Source organism: Electrona antarctica, assembly GCF_951216825.1.
Source record: "Electrona antarctica genome assembly, chromosome: 24".
NCBI lineage: Eukaryota > Metazoa > Chordata > Actinopteri > Myctophiformes > Myctophidae > Electrona > Electrona antarctica.
In genome coordinates, this window is record NC_136803.1 from 27,202,502 (window position 1) to 27,226,387 (window position 23,886).

The following is a 23,886-nucleotide window of genomic DNA, read 5'->3' on the forward strand; positions in this document are numbered from 1 at the left end:
CCGGTCGATGCCAAACTTTGCACACACACTCCCTGGATGCCAACGATGAACCTCTGCCCCACATTTTTCAGAACGGCCTGTTATAGCGCCACCATGAGGCAGCTTTTCACATTTTTTACCTAAAACTGCACCGATCTGCGTGAAACGTTGCATGCACACTCCCTAGAGGCCAAGGACAAACCTTTGACCTGCATTTTCCGCATCTGCCTTTTATAGCGCCACCAGGAGGCCCACTTTTGTAAAACACATTTTTTGATATTACTCCTCCAGATTCTGTCCAAAAATCTCACAAATCGTTACACAGTATCTCTATGGTCATGTGCTCAAGTAGGATCTGTCCGATATTTCATATTCCATCCTAATTGGCTATAATTGGCTTTCACAGTTTGCAAGATTGCCCCGTTTTCAACAAAAGCCTCAAATCATGAACGCAGCATGCAATTTACGTGAAATCTTTCACACATTTTCTTACTAGGCTGAGGAATATATCCCACCCTTTTCACATTGGCCTGTTATAGCGCCACCAACAGGTTGATTTTTGCAAAACACATTTTTGGAACAAAATGCCTCAAATCATCCAATTGCCATCAAAGGCGTATGAAGAAATGGCACCCTTTTCACATTGGCCTATTATAGCGCCACCAGGAGGCCACAACCCGACCTGCCCTGGTGGAGACCTGTGCCCCGAGGGGCACTTTTTCTAGTTATAGTGTGTTTCTATTAGTCACGTGCATTTTTTGCGTTATTTGAAAAACAGTTTAATTGCAGTAATACTCAGGATTTGTTTTAATTTTATTTTTATGTTTTTTGTGGCTTTCGCCTTTATTTAATTTTTTTTTATAGAGGGACAGACAGTAGGCTGACAGGAAATGGGGGAGAGAGATGGGGGGGATGACATGCAGTAAAGGCCGTCGGGATCGGGAGTCGAACCCACGGCACACTGCCAGACTGGATTACCAGCCAAGGTGCCTGGACCCAGTGGCGTGCACAGACATTTAGAGGGGCAGGTGCTCAAGTGAAAAACGGCCGGTTGTCTTAACACTCCCAACGCGGATCGCGTATCAATACGTTATCAATTAATCAAACGTCGGGTGCGGATCACGTATCAATACGTTTCAATCACTTTTTTATAGAATACTTTCATTCATCTTTTTACCCACCCGGACAATGAAGAACCATCGCCCTATCATTGCTGCTTACTCCCGCTCACGTGATCAGAAAAAAAAACAAAAAACAAAAACCCCCCTCCCCTCCTGAAAACAGGAGGGCTGGCCGCTTTACGTGTAGAAGCCAGTTGAACGCTGAACGGAACGCTGCCTATTGCCTAAACACATATGCACCAGATCGGCATTGCAATGCATAACATCTGCAACACACATGGACAGATGCATGTTTCCTTCTTCATACTGTAGCGACCAAACGATCCCCGAGCCTACAATACTACGAACTAACCACAGTATCGAGGGGCTGCCACGACAAGACAGTGTTCCGTTGGTGGATCACGTATCGCCATGCAGAGCCGTCATAATCGGAGATCGCTCAGACGTGTGATTGTAACGCTTTTTTATTCATTATAATTGTAGTGATAAGACCGCAATGAACGCGTCGGGGACGTAATCGACCCGGGTGTAATGTATAACGAACTTTTCCGCAACCTAAACCGTGGTGTTGTCATCTGTGGAAGTCATTTTTTCCTTCTCGTCGACATCACAGCCGGGTGACGCTTTTTTCCCCCTCCATCGCCCCCAAGCTGCATGCCTATAGCCTGGCTTGGCCAGCCTCATAGCGGGGATTCACTGAAGATTCTTCCCCGGAGGAAACATCAGTGAACCCTCGCTATGAGTCTGGCCGTGCCAGGCTAGCATGCCCAGGCATGTTCCCCTACACTAGCTTGAAAAACAAAATCAGCTGATGACAACGCGTCTCGCCGTTATACTATAGTTCTGAACCGAACGGTGGAATGGGACTTTTTATAGCCGTACGGATCAAGACTTTTGCTGCCCAATGTGCCCATGACCCCCCCCCCAATGTTACTGCGATCAAAACAATGAAAGCAGTGAGATAGATTAGGCGAGGCGGCAATCATCATCAAAAAGAAAGCATAGTTATGAAGGTTTATAGTCAGACATTGACAGGCAGATATAACAATAAACACAATAAATATGCTATACATCCTATACATCGAATGAAAGCCCTGAATGTGTACTTTTACGAGGAAAATAGTAAACATTGATCCCATGTACAGTTTGTCATAAATTGGATACTGGGTGGATGCACATTGCGCCCACCAGATATAACTGCAGAGAAGACATGGACCCGAACTCAATATTCACAAAATAAGGCCTATAGCGACATATAAATACTATATACCGTATGAAACAGAAGACTCTCTGCTTTCATAAGGAAAAAAATTGTACTGTAATAATAAAAAAATCACACCCCTGTGAAGTGAGCAGTGCAACTCTACTTCTCTACTTATTCACTACAGCTCGCTATATACGGACTGAGGCAGAAAGTCATGTAAACCTTTTATTTACAGTTTGGTCTGTAAACTTCTACTGTAATAATAAAAATCACACCCCTGTGAAGTGAGCGTTGCAACTGTTCTGTACTTATTCACTACAGCTCGCTATATACGGACTGAGACAAAGTCATGTAAACCTTTTATTTACAGTTTGGTCTGTAAACTTCTACTGTAATAATAAAAATCACACCCCTGTGAAGTGAGCGGTGCAACTGTTCTCTACAGTTGCACCGCGCAACTATAAAGAACAGTTGCACCGCTCACTTCACAGGGGTGTGATTTTTATTATTACAGTAGAAGTTTACAGACCAAACTGTAAATAAAAGGTTTACATGACTTTCTGTCTCAGTCCGTATATAGCGAGCTGTAGTGAATAAGTACAGAACAGTTGCAACGCTCACTTCACAGGGGTGTGATTTTTATTATTACAGTAGAAGTTTACAGACCAAACTGTAAATAAAAGGTTTACATGACTTTCTGCCTCAGTCCGTATATAGCGAGCTGTAGTGAATAAGTAGAGAAGTAGAGTTGCACTGCTCACTTCACAGGGGTGTGATTTTTTTATTATTACAGTACAATTTTTTTCCTTATGAAAGCAGAGAGTCTTCTGTTTCATACGGTATATAGTATTTATATGTCGCTATAGGCCTTATTTTGTGAATATTGAGGAGTTCACGTCCATGTCTTCTCTGAAGTTATCTGGTGGGCACAAGCTGCATTCAATAACCAATTACTGTCTAACTGTAGATGGGATCAATGTTTACTGTTTTCCTCGTAAAAGTACACATTCAGGGCTTTCATTCGGTGTATAGGATGTATAGGATATTTATTGGGTTCAATTTTATATCTGCCTGTCAATGTCTCTGACTTTAAACCATCCATAACTCTGCTCGCTGTTCAAGATAACCACTTCCAGGCAAATGCAGGTGTTGCAAAAAGGTCAATATCTCCAGAATGGAACATGGTAAAATCAAAATGTATTTTTTTAATTGAAGTGGACAAGTTCAGCTTTCTTTTGATGTAGGCGTGTGATTCTTGCTATAAGAGAACATTTTACTGTGGGCCCCCGAACAAGGCCTTTGTGCAATGTTAAACGGCAGCAACATCCAAATAGGCCTGTTGAGATCTTGCAGCAATCAAAGTGTTAATAGTGTGATATTTATAGATTTTGGGGCCTAAATAATATATTAGAAGCTTTTTATCAAGAATTGATCAATGTCACCATGGTCCACATACTGTACAAAAAAATCTAAATAAAAATAATTAATAATTATATATATATATATATATATATATATATATATTTTTTTTTTTTAAAGGGCACATTGCCAAAAGGGCTAGCACCCCCTAGTGTCTATCTGTGCACGCCACTGCCTGGACCACTGAGCCACGGCCCAGGCCAGTACTCAGGATTTTACTGTGTACACGGGGAGAAACAGACAGAGAGAGGTAACGACAGAGAGAGAGAGAGAGAGAGGACTTGGTGTCTCGTCAACCCTCGAAGTGAGAGCAGATGGTCGAGGACCACGTGACTGAGAGGCTACAGTATGTCCGCTCTCAGCTGCTCACCTCGTAACCCTTGAGCGAGGGTCCCACCAGCACCACGGGCCTCATGGAGGGAACCACGTCGTATGGGGGTACGTGTTCTGTCTGTGGGGGGAGAAGAGGGGGAAGGGACGCCAGTCAGTCACCAAGTGGACTCACTCCAGGGCAGGGCAAACTCGACGGACATCAGCAGTAACATCCAGCCATCCAATAGCCTACAGCTTAAAGGAACATACCAGCGTCAATACATGTCATCGTCTATTCACAGCCTCAACCATGTATTGTATTATTATTTCATAAACAAGACGATGTTCCTGTTCATGGCTTTATTTGTAGATTTATTTTTTCCCCCCCCGATAGTAATTAAAACATGAGCAAAACCTGATAAATAAGAGTAAATGTTGGCCAACGTTATTGCGGGATTTATGAGTCACGGGCGTATGAATTTCATTCGTAAATCTATCTTTTCTCCAGTGAACTATGTTCGGCTAGACTTTTTTCAACCACACGATAATGTAACGTTCGCCGTCTCGAGCGAGTTTCGAGTCTCTACATTTTCATACCATGCTGAAGTGAATGGAAGCCGCTAAAAATCCAATATACCAGCATACCATAGTATGCTTTGTAAAAAATGGTCAGCAGCAAAAATGTCAAGTACTGCAGTGTATAGCATGAGTCATTGTCAATGGACTGAACATGCCAGACACACCCGATATGGTCCTTTAAGATCTACAGGGTAGCGTTGCTTAAAGGGATAGTTCAACCCCAAGAATTGCTTTTTTTCCCTCTATCGCTTACTCACCCAATGGAGACTTGAATTCATGGACATTTTGTTGTTTTCGTCGGATTCCTACACAATGATTTGAGGAGACTATTTGTATCTCAGGTTCCCAAAGTGGGGTCCGGGGACCCCCAGGGGTCCTTGAGGGAGTTCCAGGGGGTCCCCAGCTAGATGATAGTTTTGGAACCAAATGGACCCTTATGGGTCTGTAACTCTGAGAGCGTACGCTCTTAGAGTAAAATTTACATTGATTTTACAATATTAATTGGGGTTCCCAGAAATAGAAATGCCATTAAATGGGGGGTCCGTAGACTGTCAAACTGGGGGTCCTTGAAATTAATTGATTGAGAATCTCTGCTAGAGCCGTAAAAATATTCTCTTCATGGGGGCCCCTGGCATATCGCTTCAAATGGGGGTCCGCGGGATAATTAGTCTCAATTTGGCTGTCCTTGACATGAAAAGGTTTGGGAACCACTGCCATAGGGAACCACTGGCGGTCATCAAAGTATTGACTTAGTAATGCAACAAAATACAAAATAAATATCCATGAATGCAAGGCGCCATGGGGGAGTAATCGATTTTTGGGGGGGTTAACTATCCCTTTAATATAACACAATGAAAAGAATCAGCATGAGGATGATTGCAAGTTGTTAGATTTTGTTATATTTAAAGCTGCTATAAGCAATATTATGTCAAATTTTGAATTACTTTTTTTATTTTTATTCAGACAGCCAGCAATGAGTAAAATGCTCCCCAGAAAAATGTAGTCTCTGTGACACATCTAGGGGGCTGCAATCTGCATTCAAAGATGTTCCTAGAAACTTTGTCATTGGTAAAAAAAAAAAAAAAACGGTCAAAATGACTAACCAATCAGGAAGTAGACTAATTTTCTTTGGGGAGCGTTTTACCCATTGCCGTCTGAATACCAAAAAAATCATTACAATTTTCACATAATATTCCTTATAGCAGCTTTGAGTAGAACAGTGGCGTTGAATGGGATGTCAACACATTTCCCTTTTCTCCCAATGAACACATTTTCCTTTTCTCCCAATAGAGCGTCGCAGTCCCGCCCTCTACCAGGGCCCAGGAAATGATTCTCCGTTCATTTTCCTCATAGACATTTCAGAAAGTATTTATTTAAAGACGTTTACGCCGCGGACAAAGCCAACTCTTGTCGTGACAAATCATGACAACAAACACAATTTTTTGGGCCGAACAAATAATTCGAAAGAAGAAAAAAACGGCAGGTTACAACACTTTTTTTGTTGTTTTTCTTCTTTGTAATTATTTGTTTGGTCCAAAATATTGTGTTTGTTGTCATGAGTTGTCACGACTCGAGTTGGCTTTGTCCGCGGCGTAACCGTCTTTAAATAAATACTTTTTGAAATGTCTATGGGAAAAATGCATTGGGAATCATTTCCTGGGCCTGGCGTCGTCATGAAAGGGGGCCGGACTGCGACGCTCTATTGTGGTCTAGATTGACGTGGCAGAATTGTCATTATACCACAGTTATACCTACTAAATTATAATACACTAGCCCAGCTAGAACAAAAGTATGTACTATTGCAATACCATATCATATACAGTAGTAGTACCACAATAACAATACCAAGGATTATTATAATAGCGTGTCATACTACAATACCATGTAATATATACAATGTCATACTACAATACCATGTAATATATACAATGTCATATTACAATACCATGTAGTATGTATCACGATAACATGTAGTATCACAATACCATGTTGTACCACAATACCACGCACTATTATAAAACCAGTCGTACTGTATGTCAATTAGTACAAATGTCGAATGTCATGGAAGGTTAGGACATCCATTAGAACAGAGGCAGACTAATGGTGCAAACAGGCAGGCTTATGATTTTTTTTTTTTTTTTTTTTATCATTATTCCAATGGTTTAATTTATTTAATTGTTATTTTTTTATTGCAACTAATACTATTTGCAGCCCCGTATGCACAATTTATACTGTTATGATCATGCAGTGTTGTTTTTGTCGACTAAAACTAAGACGAAAAATGTCCGTCGACTACCACTGACAAAAACTAAATGGAAACTAAATGAAAGCTAAGCTATGATGACTAAAACGAAGACTAAATATATTGACAATTTCGTCAACAGATGAAAACTAGCCTAAAATGCTAGGAAGGGACTAGTGGACAAGAGATACAGTATAAGTAATTTTACACTTGGTTGCATGCTGAAAATAGCCGATGTGAGCTTGTAGATCGGCTATTTTCAGCAAGTGTAAAAACAGTCATTACGATGGCATCAAGGCCCACCAAAATACATTTTAGTCGACTAAATCAACTGTGGATTTAGTCGACTAAAATCTTATGACATTTAGTCGACTAAAACTGGACTAACACTAAAACATTTCGTGTGACTAAAATGTGACTAAAACTAAATGGAAACTATTCAAGAGACTATGACTAAAACTAAAATAGAAATTTGCTGCCAAAAACAACAATGGTTATGATGTATAAATTGAACATAGCACCAAGTATTGCGACGGGACTGGTATTGCAGATTTTGGTAGCGTGGTAGTAACGTGCAATGCATCCTGGGATGTGGAGTCCTATAGCCTGAGTTATACTTGGTCGGAATGGGTCGCGCGTCGTGTCTCGCAAACATAAACAACAGATCGACAAGCCCACATCGCCTCACGCTGCGACACATTCAGAGCTTGTTGTTCGGCTATTGTTGGACGTGAGACACTGGCACGCGGCAAAGTATAAATCAGGCCTAACTGCTTGTTATTAGCTCCTATTGTTGTTTGTTTATTTGTCTTTTCTAACTGGCAATAACAAGATTCTAGTGGATGGCAAAATGATCCGGTGTTACCGTCACCAACTTACCACTTTCTGTTTCTGTTTTCCTGTGAGGGGGGGGGGGGGGAGACAACAGATAATCGTCAGTCACGATGGCATTGTGGGAAAACGTTTTATATCATCAAAGAAAAGAGAACATCGCTTGGTTGAAACCCAACAAGGGCATGACTAACAACAAGTTATATGTACAGTATATGTTGTTTTAACCCATTTTGGGGCGGGAACCCCTTTTGGTGTTAGCATTATGTTATGCTTTAGCTATTGAAAAATAGCAGATCTACAAGCTCATAGCGCGCCACCGAGTGGCGCGCTACGAGCTTGTAGGTCTGCTATTTTTTGAAAAATCGAAGAACCACTGACATAGAAAACATTTTCAGAAAACTGTCAGGATGTAGAAGACATTTTTAGAATCTGATCTCAGGTCAAAATGGGTTAAAAGAAGGATCTCTATTTGTCCTATTGTGATATTCACACAAAGTCACGAGTGCAGTTCAGAAGGGGGGGGAGTGTCATAGCCTTGCCGTTGGTTTCACACTGTGGTAAGCCCCACGCTCAGAACGCCTGCAGTCCTCAACTGGAGGAAGAGGAGGATCATGGGAAAATGTACCAACAACTCTACAAACTCTACGCACGCAGCAATAACAACATGAACTTAGGCTCTATATGCAGAGGCATGGGAATGCTTTAAGCGTGGGTGTCTCTTAGGGGTGTCAAAAAAAATCGATTCGAATTAGAATCGCGATTCCGTTATGAACGATTCAAAATCGATAATTTCCAAAAAATATATATATATTTTTTTAGATTTATTTTTCTGGTTACAGTTACAGGAGTTTTCACTACATGGTGTCTGTGATATGAAATGTAAGCTTACTCTAATCACAGTAAACATCATGTCTTCAGTCATTTTCAAGTTACTGTAGTCACTTCAGTTCAAGACTGGAGTAGATTGTGATGAAATCCTATGTATTGAATCATTCATCATTGAATCATTTTGAATCGAATCGTGACCCCAAGAATCGGATCGAATCGTGGGACACCCAAAGATTCACAGCCCTTGTGTCTCTCTCTCTCTCTCACACTCTTTCCTTCTCTCTGTCTACGATGGCTCAGTCGATGGAAGCCGGGTTGTCTATAGCTATAGCGGGCTGGCGAGTTAAGCGGTTGCGCCTTCCTCCCCCTCCCTTGTCTGATGCGCTCACCTGTGGAGGAGATGAGGGGTCGGACTGAGGCTGACACCTCATCCTCCACACTGGAAGAATTGGAGTTCCCCCCAGACTTACTGAAAGAGACAACAGGGGATAAAGAAAGACACAAACATACCATGGCATTAATGTGGAAAAAATAGAAGTGAAGAAAAAAGTTAAAGTAAAAATTTAAGAAAAAAGCGAAACAAATGATACAGGGCTAATATACATAGACTCTTATCGATATCGATCATCACACGCCTCAGAGCTAAGATGCTGATCAAGGACAGCTGAGAGAGAGGCTGGGTTGAAGGGGGACTATTGAGCCAAACGCACATTCCACATAATGTATTTTGAAAAATGATTCCACTAAATCTAAGCTAATTTTCTTTTCTATTTTTTTTGTCAGTCTGTTGATGTTGGACAGTTTAATATTACATCTGCTATCTCCATTGTAAAATGTTAGGGATTCATATTTTTTTAAATTAATAACAGGCATTAAGCCCATTTTGGTCGGGAACCCCTTTTGGTGTTAGCATTATGTTATGCTTTAGCTATTGAAAAATAGCAGATCTACGCGCTACGAGCTTGTAGGTCTGCTATTTTTGAAAAATCGAAGAACCACTGACATAGAAACATAGCTTTTTCAGAAAACTGTCAGGAGGTAGAAGACATTTTTAGAATCTGAATCAAAGGTCAAAATGGTTTAATAGACGACACACTCACACACACAAGTACTGTGTGAGTGTGAGTGTGTGCACATCTTGAAATAACCTTTGAGACCCGAGGCTAGATTTATGGAAAATTTGAAAATACTTGATACGTGACGAAGCCAAACGAACAAACTCGGCACAAACGGGACTTGGTTTTATAGTTCCCCTTTTAACAGGGCGATCATCACTCCCATGCAATGAAAATCCCTTAAATCCTGTGAGGCTCAAATTCAAACATTATTTATTCTAAAAGCAAATACAGCCCAGGTTATAGTGGTCAAGAGATCAGATCCCTTTGACTAGAGAGAGTCTAGGAAAGACGCGAAAACCAACCTAACCTAGAGTGGCTGTGCAATTATGCAGAATTAGCGTTATTAGCGTTGAGTGGATGCGTGTAGTAGGGCATAAACCCTGGGCGACAGAAAATTCAAGAGTGATTATGTGGACATGGCCGCTACTGTAGGAGGTTGGAGGGGTAACTACTAAATAATACAGCTCTGAAAAATGGCCACATTGCTACATTCTGCACGAAGAGGGAGGTCGAGAAATGGGTTAATAATCCAGTGATTCTCAGTCTGTGGGCCGGGCCCACTGCTGGACCGTGAATGATGCAAGTGGGCCCATCGATAATTGGCAAAACACTTAAGATTTGAATGATAATAATATAACAATTAACCCATTTTGGGGGCGGGAACCCCTTTTGGTGTTAGCATTATGTTATGCTTTAGCTATTTAAAAATAGCAGATCTACAAGCTCATAGCGCGCCACCGAGTGGCGCGCTACAAGCTTGTAGGTCTGCTATTTTTGAAAAATCGAAGAACGACTGACATAGAAACATTTCAGAAAACTGTCATTTTCAAACAGACATTTTTAGAATCTGATCTCAGGTCAAAATGGGTTAATATAAAACAAGTCATGTAAAACAAAACAAAAAATGTCATGGTGTTTTTGGAGAAGTATACTATGTTAGCTCCACTGATCCAAACTGGAATCGACTGATCGATCGTTATCAAATAAACGGGCCCTGACAATGCACACGGCCCACCCATCTTGCCCACTTAACAGAACACATATTCAAGTTGGGCCCTGATCCAGAAAAAGGTTGGGAGCCACTGGGTTAATGGGTGTATATATACTGTATACGGTGAGCCGAGACAAGACCTGGGTCAGGATACAGTTGCAAAATCCATACACGCCACCTAATAATGCCTGTGCATTTCAGAGGGTGATTGACGTGGCTTGGTAATTAGTACAAACTCAAGCCTCAAGCGTGTGACAGGACACGGTGGAGCCGAGAAAGAAATCTACACCTTAAAAGGTCAATCAAATCCATAATCCATCTTGACAGGAAGTTATCGTACAGTATATAGAATGTATTTTGTGTCAATTGTCTAGTGTAATCCTGGGCGCTACACTCCCTCTGCCAACCTGGGGAGAGCAACGGACTGAACTCATGCTTCCTAGGCTTCAATACATGAGGAGTCCAAGCCGTTTCTTTTCACCTGATAGGTGGGGAGTTTCCCCGGCAGTATAGAGACCAGGATTACTACATGTTTTTTTTTGTGAGGGTACCTACCCTATAGGGGACACGGGGAGAACATGCAAACTCCACACAGAAAGGCCCTTTTACCAACCCCCACCTAGGGTATGGGCACTGGTGACGCGGAGGAGAGAACACGCCCCCAGCGCTCACAGCGTCCCCAGTGGGAATCGAACCCAGGACCTTCTAGCTGTGAGGCGACAACGCTTCCGTGACCCTCGTATATGGAATTTATTGTCTGCTAATATGGAAAGAACCAAATGAACCCAAGTCTGGTCAATGGACACACACTGGATGTTATAATTTAGCTATTGAAAAATAGCAGATCTACAAGCTCATAGCGTGCCACCGAGTGGCGCGCTATGAGCTTGTAGGTCTGCTATTTTTGAAAAACCGTGAAAACATTTATTTCAGAAAACTGGAGGATTTAGAAGATTTTTTTTAAATTTTGCGGTCAGGCCTAAATGGGTTAAAGGAAGGGTAAGTGATATTTATTCATTAAAAAAGTTACATAGTGAGGCTTTAATTATCTGGATAGATATGAAGGCTCTATTTTCTTATTTCCTTTTTATTGTAGACTCCATCTAGAACCCGTTGTTGAGGACTGGGTTTTGCATGGACTTGGGCATAATCTATACTTTGTCGCACAACCTTTTTCACAAGTGAGGCTCAACAAAATATAATTGGTTTCAACTCGCGTGAACTTTTCGATAAGTGCCGCTAAACAAAAACACTTTTTTTCAGTTGAAAATACACAATTATTTTTTTATCGAGCGAAAGGCTGGGTGCGATGCCATATAAATGAGCCTTCATCATTTTGTAATTTCCTTTTCCTTTCCTCTGTGGGTTCTGTGTCTTACCCTTGCATGCGGCCTCTCTTCTGCTCCTGCTGCAGCCGGATGTTCTCCAGCTTCAGTGGGCTGGGGATGAAGCCGATCTCACAGCCCTCCTTCACCAGCCGGCCGATCCACCAGTCATTGTTGAACTTCTGAAGAGGTTGCAAGTGAGGGAAAAAAATCACACCCGTGTGAACTAAGTAAATGGTAAATGGTGCATTTATATAGCGCCTTTATACAAGGCACTTTACATAGATTGTGCATTACATTCACCCATTCATACACCGATTGCGGCGGAAGCCATGCAAGGTACCAACCAGCACATCGGGAGCAATTTGGGGTTCAGTGTCTTGCCCAAGAACACTTCGACATGTAAGACAGTAGGAGCCGGGATTTCGAACCGCTGACCCATGGATCATTGGACGACCTGCTCTAAGTGGTGCAACTCCCCTCTCCCCCTGCCTCTCTCTCTCCCTCTCTGTGTAATTAGCAGGCAACAGTGCAACACTATCTCGCTCTCTCTGTTTCTGGCACAACAGCGCCACTTTTGCCCCTACTGCTACTCATAGTCACATAGGTGAGGACATACTCTAAGGGACGGACGGACATTGCTGTTCCTTGAGTGGTTGCACCAAGGGGGCAGGCAGACTTTCCAACGTTGAAGCTCTAGGTCCTAGTGGTAGGAGGAGGGACTACAGGCGGACCCGTGGATTCATGACCGGGAAACCCCGTGCAGCTGGGCTTTAACATTGAGCGCTCGGTTGCCCTACGTCACCCAGGACCTCAAAGTTGAGGTCCGGGGAGGGACTTCCGGCAGTCTTCCGGGTGCTTCAAAACGCCACTGAGCAACTTCCACTGACATGAATAGCTGGGGGGGCGGAGCTTCGCGCCAGTTCAGTCTCTATTATATATATACTCTATGGGTTGCACCACTCAAAAAAGGGGAGTAATGGCCTGGGCCATGGCTCAATGGTCCAGGCACCTTGGCTGGTAATCCAGTCTGGCAGAGTGCCGCGGGTTCGACTCCCGATCCTGACGGCCTTTACTGCATGTCATCCCCCCATCTCTCTCTCCCCATTTCCTGTCAGCCTACTGTCTGTCCCTCCATAAAAAATATAAAATAAAGGCGAAAGCCACAAAAAATCATTAAAAAAAAGGGGAGTAATTACGCTGAGTTACAAATGCCTTTACTGTTAGTGATCTGTGCCACTTCCTCGTGAAAAAACAGCAACCTTTTGGCAGAGTACTCTGCCGTATAGTAGGACTGCAACTATCGATTATTTTCTTAGCCAACTTCAATCAGAGAAGTGTTTTTACACACACACATGGACATGCGTACGCGTGCACACAAACATCATTATTAAATCATTATTATTTTATTAAAATCTATTCAAATTTTAGTCGATTAATAACTCGACGAAAACTACACAGCAACTTACAATTATTCAACGACAAACCTTGTTATTGCAATGCCGACGACAGCCTGCTGTACAAATGTGAACAGTTCCATAGGGTGTGTTAAGATTTTAGAAGCATGCACTGTACCCTTATAAATGTTTCTGACCCACTCACGTACCTCTTTTATGTGTAGAAAGTCTCTGGCGTCGAAGGAGATGGCAGTGGCGGGCACCGGCACATCCTCGTCCAACGCACCGCAGTAGCTGACATTGGTCTTCACTGCAAAGGCCACGGCTTTGGTCTGAGTGGTGGCAGACGATAGAATGAAAGCAGCACAACGGTGAACTAGGGCATTCACTTCTAGTCATTTTTACTAGTTGACTAGTTGCCTAGTTTACTAGTCGACTAGTTGTTTAACTACCTAAATATTTGTACATTTAAAAACTGTGTACATTGGTGACTTCTTTACTATAATCTACCTGATCTTGAGGCCTACAAAATCGGGAAAAAAAACAAAACAAAAAAAACGTTATTTTTATTTTTATCAACTAGTCAACTAGTACCAACAAGGTCGACTAGTGGATTTACTAGTCGACTAGTAAACTAGTCGACTAGTTGCTTAATGCCCTACGGTGAACGGTTATGTATTCAGAAGTACTCGCTTTGAACACATGTAGCTAGAAGTACTTCTAGCTACATGTGTGGATAGCTACCTGTGTGGATGCACAAAAAGGTCCGGGGAAACCCTGGGGGTCCTTGAGGGGCTCGGCTATTTGAAAATAGCTGATATACAGCTATCTGTATAAGCTCAAAACTATCTATGGAAATATGCAAACAAAATGTGTTCACAATGTTGACAAATGTTCTTTTCTGGGGTCCCTGGAACAAAATCAATTCAAATGGGGGGGTCCATGGCGAAATACATATCAATTCGGGCGGGGACTTGACATGAAAATGTTAGTGACTTCTGCTTAATGCAGTGATTCCAAGTTGAACCCATTTTGGGCGGGAACCCCTTTTGGTGTTTCAAGGATTATGTTCTACTTTAGCTATTGAAATAGCAGATCTACAAGCTCGTAGCTCGAGCTTGTAGGTCTGCTATTTTTGAAAAGTCGTGAAAAGTCAAATCTTTGAATATATATTCTTTCAGAGCGAACGTTTTTAACTCAAATCTTTGCTTCTGGGGGAATCCCATCCCTGGAACTACATATTTTCACATGGGGGGTCCACGGCCACATACAGATAATTCTGGGGGTCCTTGACATGAAAAAGGTTGACCACCGTCCACCACTGACATAGAAACATAGGGTTTTTTCAGAAAACCGTCATGATTTTGAAGACATTTGTAGAATCGTATTCAGGTCTAAAATGGGTCACATTTGGCAGTGGTGTTACACAGGGACGTATTACCTTGGCTCTCTCCAGTTGTATGGTGGCCGCTTGCTCCCTCTCCTGTCGGCTCTGTCCCGGCGCCTGGCCCGGGCTCTGGCTGGGACTCTGGCCCGGCCCGGTCGGGACCTGGGCCGGCACCTCCCGCTCCTCCTCCAGAGAGACATCCGAGTCCGATGGTCTGCTTGTGTAGGAATCAGCTGAGCCCTGCACAGTGACACAACACAATCAATGGACAAGAGTACTATACTTTAGCATGAGATGAGAGAGAGAGAGAGATTGGTACACTATATATTAGTGATGCACCGAATATTCGGCCGCAGAAAATTTTCGGCAGAAAATGGCTAAAAATGCATTTTTTTTGCCTATTCGGTTTCGGCCCCGAATAGGCAGAAAATATATCCCAGAATAGTGTAGTGCAATTAATGCATTAAAAAGAGCTGAATAAATGTTTTATGGACCCATAATAGTGATTATTATTATTTAAGTTAAGTTTTGCCATAACCATTTATTTTGCCATAAATCAGGTAGCTTTAAGGTACGGCCATGAAAGCAATGGTAGGAAAAAGGATATATAATTCCTATATTCGGTTTCGGCCAAGAATTTCCCTTTCGGTGCATCCCTACTATATCCTATATGCCAATTTGCCCATTTCCCATTGCCGCAACCCATGCTTTGTTGCTCATCCTGTTCTGGGGCACCATTTTAAAATGGAAATAAACAGGCTTTCCAACGATATAAATGTATCGCCAAGAAGCATTGTTACAACAAAGACATAATCTACCAAAAAACATTTCCAAAGAAGAAAATAGGAAAATGTGATAGCAATTTCTTTGATTTAATAAAGGAGAATTCCATGCTAGAAGGCTTTCTTACCTTTATTTGTAGTTGCTACGTCCCCACCAAAGAGGTCCAGGTGTTATTTTGTGCAAAAGTGCATTATTGGCTATTTCCCCTAATATACAGTAAGCCCTCAATGGGGGTTGAGTTTTTGTGCTAATTCGCTTATTTCCATCGAAATAAGTAGTAAAGTGTGCCGCTTGGGATACTATTTACATTATGAAGAGAGGATATATACAATTTTTGAGCGAAATAAGCGAATTTGCACCACACCCCAATGCCCCATTCAATTCAATGCAATTCAATTCAATTCATTGAGGGCTTATGGTAGGGGAAATAGCCAATAATGCGGTTTTGCACAAAATAACACCTGGACCTCTTTGGTGAGGACGTAACAACTACAAATAAAGCCTTCTAGCATGGAATTGTCCTTTAATAGGCTTAGGTCTGTGCATATTCATTCATTCATAATGAATTGAAATGCCTTTTACTGTATTTAGTCTGTCACAGTATTTTTGTCTTTCTTATTCCTTTACTTAATAACTCCCAACCATATATCATCATCATGCATGGTTGAATGCATGCATACATTGTGTCTGATCGGATGAAAAGATTCTAGACAAACTAGACAAATTATTATAGTTCAAAGTTCAAATTGATAAAAAAATATATATATACATTTTGGTCAAGCTTTGTCATTATAGAAAGACATCTCGTATTTCACAATGATCCTTTAGCTTTCCAACGAAAGGATATCCACCAAATATCTATAAATAATAATAATAACAACAACAGAGCACATCTTCTCATAATATAATGAAGTTATCATTTAGATACTACTAAATACTGTACAGTCATACGACATTCAGTACATTAAGCAATCGTGCCTACTTGCAGAGACATCGTAAGTACAGGTTCTTGGCGTGGGACGGACGCAATCTAAAAGCACAACCCGATGATGCCGTCTCAATCTTCTTTATATCCTTCCCCTAAATTAGGGAATGAATGATCCACGATGAGGTCCTGTCCTGTCACATCACGTGGGAATACAATCTCCAAAATAGGAGTCCTTCACAACCCTCTCTTCTGACTCTTCCCCACCAAACTGTCCAGCAGAGCACACAAAAGCCCGACAACAATTCCCCCAAAACTTGTCACCTTCCCAAAACGTTACACACACTTTGTTTTGCAGCTGCAGCAGAGCTATGGGCGTTCTTTTTCGTTTTTTTTGCGTTTTGCCAGCTTGCCAATGCCATGCAATGAGGGAGGGCAGCAGTTTTGTTTTTTTCCTGGGACATGATGACCAGCGTAGCCTTCTGCTGTGGTCATCTTAAATGTTCAGCAGTTTAACGATGATTCAATTAAGCAAGAGACGAGAGAGCACTCGCTTCAGAAAGACACAGCGGCTATAGTGCTACGGTGGTCATCATGGCGAAGCACTTTTTTTCTTTTACAAGAAGCAAGCCATGACTGAGCCTTACTTCAGCACACCACTAAATTGAACTACTCTGTCTCTGTGTCTCTCTGTGTGTGTGTGTGTGTGTGTGAGTGCGTGACGTGTGTGTGCGCGCGTGACGTGTGTGTGACGCGTGTCCAAGCACAAAGTGCCAAGCTCGGGAAATCTATACAGTGAGTGTTTCGCTGGCGTCTGGCATATTTTTTCACAGAATAAGCACATTCTATAGTCCAATCTATGGACTGTAACCCCCACCACCGTCACAACTAAGAAGAAACCCTGGATGTTGTTTTACAGTGAGTGTTATGTTATGAAAGGCTGGTATAGCCTGGTGGGCAACATCTCTAGCGATATATATACGCTGGGCTACATGATCCGATCAGCCATGTTCGAAGGCGTTCGTGACTCACGTGACTCATGGTGTGACATCAGAGTCCGCGAAATGACATCACTAGTACCCACGTACACGATGCCTGGAAAAAAGGCACGACACGGCGTGGCAAAGAAAAAAGAAGCGCCGAAGAGAACAGAAATAGAACTAGGACTGCACCTTTAACAAAAGGCTGATAAGCGCAGCAGGGGGACGCCGCGGCGAGCGGAGATTGATCAGTCCTTCCCACCCCGCACGGTCCCACAAAGGCAGCAAAGAACGGGCCTCGGGAAGGAGGCGGGTAGGTGGGTGGCAGTGAGAATGAACATCTCTGGCTCACAAAATAACGTCCGGGTCCTTTTGTATATATATATTTAATTCAATGTATTATTTTCAGATGAGAGCTACGACGTGTGATGTATACACTAAATGGCTCCTCGAGTGTGAACACGGCCGCACATACACGAGAGAGAGAGAGAGAGAGAGAGAGGGGGGTGGGAGGGCTTGTGGTGGGCGAGATGCGGCCAAATTCAGGGTCCATTGGACTAATGCCATGCAGGCAATACAACGCCGTCGGATGGTCACATGCGCCCACACACCCACGTAACGGTGTGCATGTCACACTACATCAGCCGCCATCTCCCTAATGTGTGCAACCAGCTCCCCCACCTCATCTCACGCTACACTGTAACGATGCTTACAGCCACGAAAGCCTGCATGTAGGTCTGTGTGTGTGTGTGTGTGTGTGTGTGTGGTATGTATGAGAATTACAGCTTCCCATCAATAACCCCACACACACAAACATAGGCGACACACATAGAAATGGCACAAATATGCTCATACCAAAAGAGTGCTTTAATCAGCACCCCCTCGCCATATTACCCCTGTATCTCTCTCACACACACACACACGCACACACACGCACACGCACACACACACACACAGTCACACACACACACTCACCGCCTCCGAGTCTTCAAATCCATGCAGGTACAAATTGTCATACATGGAGGTCTGCTATTCCAACGGCAGCTCTAGAAGAATGGAGGAGGGGAGAGGGAGAGAAAAAAAAACGAGAGCGGAGAGGAGGAGGAGGAGGAGAGTGGGAGCTGGGGGGGGGGGGGGGGGGTAGGATCGACCACAAAAAAAGAAAAAAAGGATGGATGGATGAGGGATGGAGGAGGGGAAGGGGGCGGGGTGGGCTTTCGGAAACGGGCGTCGATGACAACGGTCCTCCTTTTCTCCACCACAGCACACAGACGGACGGCGATGGAGGAGGAGATGGAGAAGCAAAGAAGACGAAGAGGAGAGGAGAGCAGGGAAGGAGGTGGATCAAAATAAATAAATAAAGACCAGGAGAAATGGCTCTCGGTCGTTGGAAGACGCCGCTGTGTGGACAAGATGCTCTCCCTCCACCTCCCCCAACCTGCTCCGGTCCGTCCACCCGCCTGCTCCTTCCAACAGGCCCCGCCGTCCGTCCGTTCCACGGAATAGATTTCAACGTCTACCCCCCCCCGCCACAGAGTATGCCCCCCCACCCCCCGGTGCCCACGCCAGCCAAAAAAAAAAAAAAAAACCCCCACAACAACAGGCTCGCTCGCCGCTTAGCTTTTACATCATAGGACCGAGACTCCTCGCTCCCCAGAGGTGGGCCTGAGCTCTCAGCGTTCTCATGTTCAGTTCTGTCTGCCGCTTTCCAAGGGCACGGCACAACGCACACACAAACACACACGCAGCGAGCTGCTGGCTGTATAGAACACAGCAGTTATAAACGGCGAAGAGAGAGAGAGAGCGGCGGGTTAGCAGCAAAGGCAGCAACAGCAGCAATAGCGGCAAAGCAGAGGAGAGGAGAAGAGGATTCTTCCTCAATGCCAGAGAATGATGACAGAGCCAGTGTTGCAAGGAGCTGATTGGCTGGGAACCCTCCACACTCAGCTTGGGGTGCACACACTCTCCTTGATTGGAGAGGGGAGTGTGCTGGGAAACAGCAGCAGTGCCCCTCACCCCCCCACCCACCCACCCTGGCTGTCTCTCCTTTTTATACTGTATCGCTCGTCTGTCTATCTCTCCCCACAGTGTGTGAGGGAGAGAGGAGGGGAGGGAGAGAGGAGGGGAGGGAGAGAGAGAGAGAGGGGGGGTGGCTGGGATCTTTGTTATGGAGGAACGCATTCGAGGTCTTGTGGATTCCGAGAAATGGCAATAAATAGCCATTATTATTGGATTTAAATCTTGTGTCTGGGCTTCTGAAATTAATTCGAAACAATATTGTGATCGGTTGCCGTACATACATATTAGATGGGATCGGAGGTGTCGTGTGAGCGTGCGGTGTACGGATGATTGTGTGACGTGTTGCTCGTCACATTCCTCTCAGCGGATTACTGTGTGTGTGACTCATGGAGCAGCATCGCAGGAGGTGTACCTTGTACTGTACGTGTGCCATGATAATTCATACGCCATATGTACAACCATGGGCAAATGACCATGCTTTACATATGGCAGAGGTTTCTCAAACAGTGGGGCCATGAGATCTTCTTTAAACCCATTTTGGGGCGGGAACCCCTTTTGGTGTTTTAAAGCATTATGTTGTACTTTAGCTATTGAAAAATAGCAGATCTAAAAGCTTGTAGATCTGCTATTTTTTTTTAAATCCTGAAAATGTATTGCAAATCTTTGAATATATATTCTTTCAGAGTGAATGTTTTTAACTCAAATCTTTGCTTCTGGGGGGGTCCCTGGAACAACATTTTCAGATGTGGGTCAGTGGCCAATTACATACATTTTGTTGGGGGTCCTTGACATGAAAATGTATGAGAACCACTGACATAGAAACATGGGTTTTTAAAGAAACTGTCATTGATTTAGAACAGGGGTTTTCAACTGATTATGAACCAGGGACCACCACCCTGACTGAGAATCAACCTGGGGACCACCACCCTGACTGAGAATTAACCTGGGGGCCATTGTTGTGTTGGGAGGGGGGTGGGGGAAAGAAATTAACCTTCCATATTAAATTCATGTTGCTGTTCATTGTAACTTACCCTATGAGTAAACAGACACTTGAGATTGATTATGGGAACATTTCCTTATAATGGTGACTCAACCAGGCAATCCGGTACGGTTTCCCTTGAGATTCTAACTCACTTTTCTGTGGAAGTTCTTGACATCCGACTTCCCAGTAACTGACAACATCGACGCGTCATCATTTGTCACCAGATCATTTACTGCATTGTTTCTCAACTTGTGGTCAATACAATAAATTCAAATACGAATCTTCACTTTCCTACATTACTAAATGCATGGTCAGGGACCACATGCAACACCTTCACGGACCACCAGTGGTCCACGGACCACCTGTTGAAAACCCATGATTTAGAAGACATTTGTAGAATTGTCCTCAGGTCAAAATTGGTTAAGGATCAAGGGAACAAACCTTAATGAACTCTATTGGACTGGTCATATGACATATTATTTGCGAGACAAGACAGGACTCGGATTCGAGCTTGGATCCTTTCACCAATGCTGCCAACTGTTTTGAGCCCACCAGGCACCCAAACACAAAAAATAGCAGACCTACAAGCTTGTAGCGCGCTTGTAGATCTGCTATTTTTCAATAGCTAAATTATAACATAATGTTTAAAACACCAGGAGGGGTTCCCGCCCAGAATGGGTTAAAAATGTATGTTACGTACACATTTTACAGCCATTTCAAATTATGTCTTTGACTTTTAATTAATCAAAGATAGTTCACAGACATACAGGCTTAACTAGGCTTACCTAAATCTATCTACTGTACGTTGTATTCGAGTCAAAACCCACACCAAAAAGGGGGTCAAGAAAGGTCAACTCAAGACTCGGACTGAGGGGAGTCAAGAACCAAGACCAAAATCTGAATATTTTTCTATCCTAATTGAGAATATTAGCAAATTCAGTTTTTCCAAATATTTCAAGTAAAATACAATATAATAGAATGCAATATTTTGATCGGAAACACCGAAATTACAATTACCTGACTTTAGAGAAGTTAATTGGGTACTAAACTGCAGTCTATATTCAAAAGCATGTGGACTAAAATTACAGTACACCAAAAAGTAGTAGTACTAAATCTATTTGAAGTGTATATTATGCATACATTTCTCAAGTAATTAAGTAATTAGTCAAGTAATTATGTAATTAATTTGATTATGAATATAGTATACTGACAGTTAATTAAAGTTGCAGTAGCCAAAATGAGCATAAAGAAAATCCTTCTGTTCCGAGAAAAATGCAGGCGAGAGACCGAGATCATCAAATGTGACCGGTCTCTGAAGCCAAGATATCTTTCCATCCCGTGTGTGATGGCATAATGGTTATATACGGTAGTTAACCCATTTTGGGTGGGAACCCATTTTGGTGTTAGCATTATGTTATGCTTTAGCTATTGAAAAATAGCAGATCTTCAAGCTCATAGCGCGCCACTGAGTGGCGCGCTACGAGCTTGTAGGAACGACTGACATAGAAACATAGCTTTTTCAGAAAACTGTCAGGATGTAGAAGACATTTTTAGAATCTGATCTCAGGTCAGAATTGGTTAAAACAAATGTTTTAATGAGGGTGCCTGCTCTGTGTCTCACACGCTTCTCTTTCTTTTCTTATGAGAAACTTCCAAAAGGACCCTTCGGTAAAGCACTGAACACTTATGGCTTTCACAGTGGGGGCTGTGGACCCCAAGGAGGCCACCAGAGGGCGCCATTGGAAAGAAGAAGAAGAAATGTGGATTGTGTCCACATCACCCAGACCTAGACAGCACTCATTCCGGTTTCCTATTGGTCCAGTCTCCAGGGATCAGAACAGGCAATCTTCTGATCACAAGCTCCACTTTTTACACTTTTATATTAAAGGACAAATGGGCATTCGCTTGTCTAAATACTTCCTTAATGTTAACGAAGTCCACACCCACAACACTAGAGGGAGTGCAACAAACCATGTACAACCCAGATTCGGCACAAACAAGAGACTAAATTATTTTCGCTCCTATGCCACCAAAACGTGGAACGCCCTACCGACAGTCATTAAGACATGCAAATCCCTTGACTCCTTCAAAACCAAGGGCACCTACGGACGGCTGCAATTCGAAACTGGCCCCCGTGAAATCGGAATCCCCCACCCACCCCTTTTTCCCCTCACTGTATATGTTTCTTTTCCCTTTTTATCTCCTTTATGATGAATTCCTGTTCTGTTCTTTGGCTATATAGAAGTGTCTATTTGTACGTATCTGAATTTTTTGATGAATTGAACAAGGTGGACCCTCTTGTAAACAAGTGAGTGTAATGCTTTATTGGGTCGTACCACTCACAGTTAACAGTCTTTGTATTGAGTTGTGCTTGAAATGTACTGTAATTCTGCAAACTGTTAATAAATATTTCAATCAATCAATCAATCAATCTGCTTCCTTATTGGGTTGTATCTACCTGCATCCTGTGCTCCAAGTACCTCAAGGTGTTACATTGTTCCATGATCACCTCAAATGCAACTACAATAAAAAAATCATAATATATATAATTCCGTGCCACCCCCACTGTAAGAAATGGTTGCATTGCAGTACCTGTCTGAGGATGAAGCTGGTGGAGGTGGTGCTTCCATCAGACCTCTTCAACCGGCTCCTCCTTGAGTAAGTCCCCCGGTTCACCTGTAGGGGGCGAACAAATATTAGTTTGCAGACAAACGCTTTGGGCCAGGAATCAACATCAAAATAAAACTCCAATCAATTAAAACTCAAACGCAAAAGCAATAGCAAATGCAGTAAGCTCATTCAAATTATTGAAACATAAAAGACGAGTCAGACTCATAATGCATTAACCCATTTTGACATGAGATCTAAAAATGTCTTCTACATCCTGACATCCTGTCAGTCGTTTTCAAAAATAGCAGGCCTACAAGCTCGTAGTGCGCCACTCGGTGGCGCGCTATGAGCTTGTAGATCTGCTATTTTTCAATAGCTAAAGCATAACATAATGCTAACACCAAAAGGGGTTCCCGCCCAGAATGGGTAAACATTACAACATATTAAAACAAATATTAAAGCAATAGAGCATTTCATACAAATAGGATGTAATTAACCAGTTCAAACACAGTATGGCAAAGCACTGAAATACAATAAAATAAGTGTAATAAAACATCTGACTGGCACGCAAAAGCACAAATGTATTGCACCAATATGCCACTACCAAATTTCACACATGCCAATTTGACCTACTAATATTTCTGTAAATGAACCATTCAACAGTTTCCCTAAAACTGGGTTGCGAGGATTAACTCTGTCTAAAGCTAATATGTGCTATTGTTCTCACCCAGGGGTCCTTGAAGGAGTCTGCTAAACGCTCAATGCCAAAAACCAAATTGCATTGTAAATTGCAATTATGTATTTATGCGGAAATTAAAGGACCACTTCACCACTTTTCAACCAATCTTCAT

At 42.8% G+C, this 23,886-nt stretch overlaps 1 protein-coding gene across 2 annotated transcripts in view; it reads right to left on the reverse strand.

Annotated features, from left to right (window-relative positions):
- The window catches only part of LOC306916977 (voltage-dependent L-type calcium channel subunit beta-4-like), a gene marked incomplete at both ends in the record, with an annotated part of 45,470 nt that overhangs the window by 18,971 nt on the left and 2,613 nt on the right, over positions 1 to 23,886 (reverse strand). The window contains 7 exons of one of the 2 annotated variants that reach the window (XM_079495084.1): positions 4,094 to 4,174; positions 7,736 to 7,755; positions 8,908 to 8,987; positions 12,007 to 12,134; positions 13,559 to 13,681; positions 14,791 to 14,976; positions 23,018 to 23,101. In XM_079495084.1, the coding sequence (XP_079351210.1) occupies positions 4,094 to 4,174; positions 7,736 to 7,755; positions 8,908 to 8,987; positions 12,007 to 12,134; positions 13,559 to 13,681; positions 14,791 to 14,976; positions 23,018 to 23,101 (702 nt within the window). Of the gene's footprint in view, positions 1 to 4,093; positions 4,175 to 7,735; positions 7,756 to 8,907; positions 8,988 to 12,006; positions 12,135 to 13,558; positions 13,682 to 14,790; positions 14,977 to 18,399; positions 18,445 to 23,017; positions 23,102 to 23,886 lie in introns of those variants that run through there. The other variant, XM_079495085.1, reaches the window with a different exon arrangement.